The 3565-nt window shown below is 32.2% G+C and overlaps 1 protein-coding gene across 2 annotated transcripts in view; it reads left to right on the plus strand.

The window, feature by feature from the left end:
• Positions 1-3565, plus strand: part of Ccser1 (coiled-coil serine rich protein 1) — a 610743-nt gene that overhangs the window by 596097 nt on the left and 11081 nt on the right. For both annotated transcript variants that reach the window (XM_023705372.1, XM_023705373.1), the window contains exon 8: positions 242-319. In XM_023705372.1, the coding sequence (XP_023561140.1) occupies positions 242-319 (78 nt within the window). The remainder of the gene's footprint in view (positions 1-241; positions 320-3565) is intronic.

Here is a 3565-nt window from a genome sequence, read left to right on the forward strand (position 1 = left end):
ATAAGCATTTGGCTTTGGCTTTAAGTAGCCAGGATTTCTCAGCTCTCAACAGTGTACCTGACAGTGAATCTTACAGTAGAAGAGATGTCTAACGTACCTGTAAATTAAACTGTGAATATTTGGGTTGATTTTAGAAGCACCCTCAGAACAAAGCATAAACACTGAGAAAAATCATGAACTGTACACTAAGCAAGTAGAAACTCATTACTCACCAATAGTGTGACTTTTTTTCATTTTTCAGGAAAAAGTCCAGCATTTACAGAAGGCTTTTGCTTCAAGAGTAGATAAATCCACACAGACAGAACTTCTGGGCTATGATGTAAGTAGCTATGAAAACGATATTTATCTTTTTTTATACTTAGACCTCCATAGGTATTTTCCTCCGCTATTCCTGTGTCTGTGCGTTGACTTAATAGGACGTAGTAGGGCCGCATTCGTCTTTTGCCCTGGAGCAATTCCAAGATACCTTCCAGAATGAAGAAGATGGGAGGTAGCAACCAGTACAGTGATCTTAGGAAGCTTTTTAAAGCCAACATTTCTAATAACTATTTTGAGTTAATGAATTTGCAGTCATATGGTAGATATCTATTAGAACATGGGAGTAATTCATTTTAAGAAAATACTAATTTATTTCTTAATAATTGATGGCATATGTGCAGGCACAGTGGCCACATACATTGTTTACATGCAGCCACATGCAAAGGCTTGTAACTGCAAAGAAATTCATCATAATATTGTAGATACTAGGCTTCAGCGCAGGCAACAGAAAGTAATTACATTCAAAGTTGGTATTATTTCTTAGTGTGAAATACTTGCTAAGCTGCCAAAATAGGATTGCAAAACATCTTTTAATTCAATATTGATCTTCTACTGCATGGCTCAAAAACTTTCTTAAACCAAGGTATGAAATTTGCTTTTGGCCGAGTTCATGACTTAAACTTCTTTTTCATGAAAAATAGAGCAATTATCTTTATTTTGCATCTAGCACTGTGAGGATCTTCCTTCTACCTCAAGACATTCATTATTATTATTTTAATACCTTGTTGATAAGAGAGATAATTAAATTTTATGAAAATATACTCTAGTATATAAAAGTATGTTTATCTGTAGGCATGTCTTCCTTGTATTAAATAATATAAAAGTAGGTGTTATATTTTATGTTGCCATTCAAACTGCTAATACATTTAATATAAAATTATCTCTTAGGCAATAAACCAAAGATGTGAATCTTAGCTACAATTATTTTCAGATGTTTATTTACTTTTTTAAATTTGAAAAAAAAAAAGCCTGAAAAAAAGAACAAAGCCTGGTTCTTTTGAATTTTCCTATCACTTTCATTTAAATATGCCTATTCTACATATGTAAGTCATCTAGACATCAATCTGTGACCATTGTACTTAATGACTTTCAGTGTTCTACATTATTTAAATAATGGTGATATTTCTCTTAAACAAAAATATTTCGATAAAATACAAGGAGCATATATCACAGGTAATCCAGTATTTATCTTTTTCTGAAGATTTTTTATTAAAATTTTCAAGCATTTTTATGTTAGCCCCTAGGATATACATTCAGTGTGCATTTCATTAATGATAACCAATTTATTTGCAGATCTATGAGTCAGAGCTTTTTCAATAAGAATGAAAAGACCCTAATTAAAACCATACTGTACACCAACACTGTCACACATGCACATGTGGTAGAAGTTATCATAGGATTCACTAGTTCAAAGCTTCAGGGTTTGAAATAAATTCAATCAGTTCCATAAAGGTGACATCATCTGTGCAATATCCAGTAGTATTTGTGGCTGTCCAGATTTTTCTTAATTTTTTTTCTTGTATCAGAATTGAACTCACAACCTTGCAATTGCCAGGCACTCACTATACCACTGATCTATATCTCTGACCCAAAAAAAAAAAAAAAATGTATTCTTAACACAAGGAATAAACAAAAAAAAAAAAAGCATGCATTTAGATGCAAATATTACATTTGCCATTTTTGGAAATAATGTTTGGGAGACTAATTTCTAACTTGAACATAAATATGAAATGCAAGAACTTTGTCTAGCACTGTTGTCTTTTTGTAGTGCTGTCAGTGACCACTTGTAAGAAATGCTTATCAAGGAATCAATAGCACATTTGGAAAATAAGCTGTGACAAGGCCGACATTAGCACATACCTAGTAGCAGCCTCTTGTGAATTTTCTCATCTTTCCTCTCAATTTTCTCAATATTATATCTACAAACTTTCTTATATCAATGTTATTTTACTTTCTAAGCCTGTAAATAAAAATTTCAGAAAGCATAAGCCTGATCTTCATTGTTCCCAACATGGCATTATGTGTGATAATGGTACTCCAGTTGAGGGATAACGCTTGTTAGTGAGTCCATCAAGCGTCCCCTTACACCAGGGTTGTTATGATTTGGGTAGTTGTTCACACATAATATCAGCGTGCTCGAAGTATTTCATCTTTCACATTTCCTAGTTATCTCTTCTATGACATAACCAGAATAAGCAAAATATTGTCTAAATATGAATATAGATACTTGTGAAGATAACTGTATGTAAGTGTGGTTATAAAATTTAGGGCACTTTTAATGTGAAAAACTGGGCAGGGAAATGTTTTAAATGAATAAGTTAGAAATATCTAAAACTTTTTAAAATGCTAAATGACGTACTATTTTGGAGTGTGTGATTCATCTCTAATTATAATTTCTCCATTGACCATCAGACATTTGTTATACTTTTCAAATTTATGTATGTATAATCTGATATTTTCATGTGAATAAGAATTATGTATTATTCTTTATATTTTGTTCATATATTTTTCAGAAAATATATTTTTATATTTTAGTTTTCACAAAGTATAAACATGCATATATTATTTAGAATTTTCAAGTACCATTTATCAGAAAAAATTAAAATGTAGAAATGTAACATATTAGCAGTAGTTTTTATATGCCCTTGTCTTTTTTCTAGAGCTGTCAATTTTAGTCACAAATAGACAGACATCTTTGCCAGTTATTCAGGCTCTTATTTCAGGGATGTGAATATCATTTTGGGGAAAGTTACCTGTTGCACATTTTACATAAAATAGCAGTTTTAGGCTCTATAGAAGACAATGATCACGGTTAGCTCTATTAATATCCATTATGGTGAGTAAGTGCAGAGACTTGTGTAATTATAAGTTATTTGTCTCCTGGGACAAACTGGGCAGGAGTCTGGAAGCCATTAGTGCACACTGTGCTCCGATTTCTGCTGCACCTAGCAAGAACTTTTAAAGAATAAGTTTGGTATGGCAGATGGGCCTGTGACCATGATACTTCTTGAGCTGAGGGAGATTATTAAATAAATGAAAAATGTGCCTTAAGTAATCAATGCCTGTTTAACCTCCTTCGCCTTTCTTTGTCTGCACAGGCTGAGTTTATTGAAAGACCAAAGAATAATTTCTTTGGTGTCACTTGTATTATTAAACAGGTTAGAAGATGAATAGATACACCCAAGTAACAATCTTGCCCATTAAAAAATTAGGTTAAGAGGTGGAGAAGATTTTTCTGATTGCATTC

This window comes from Octodon degus, unplaced genomic scaffold (genome assembly GCF_000260255.1).
Source record: "Octodon degus isolate 3935 unplaced genomic scaffold, OctDeg1.0 scaffold00218, whole genome shotgun sequence".
Taxonomy (NCBI): domain Eukaryota; kingdom Metazoa; phylum Chordata; class Mammalia; order Rodentia; family Octodontidae; genus Octodon; species Octodon degus.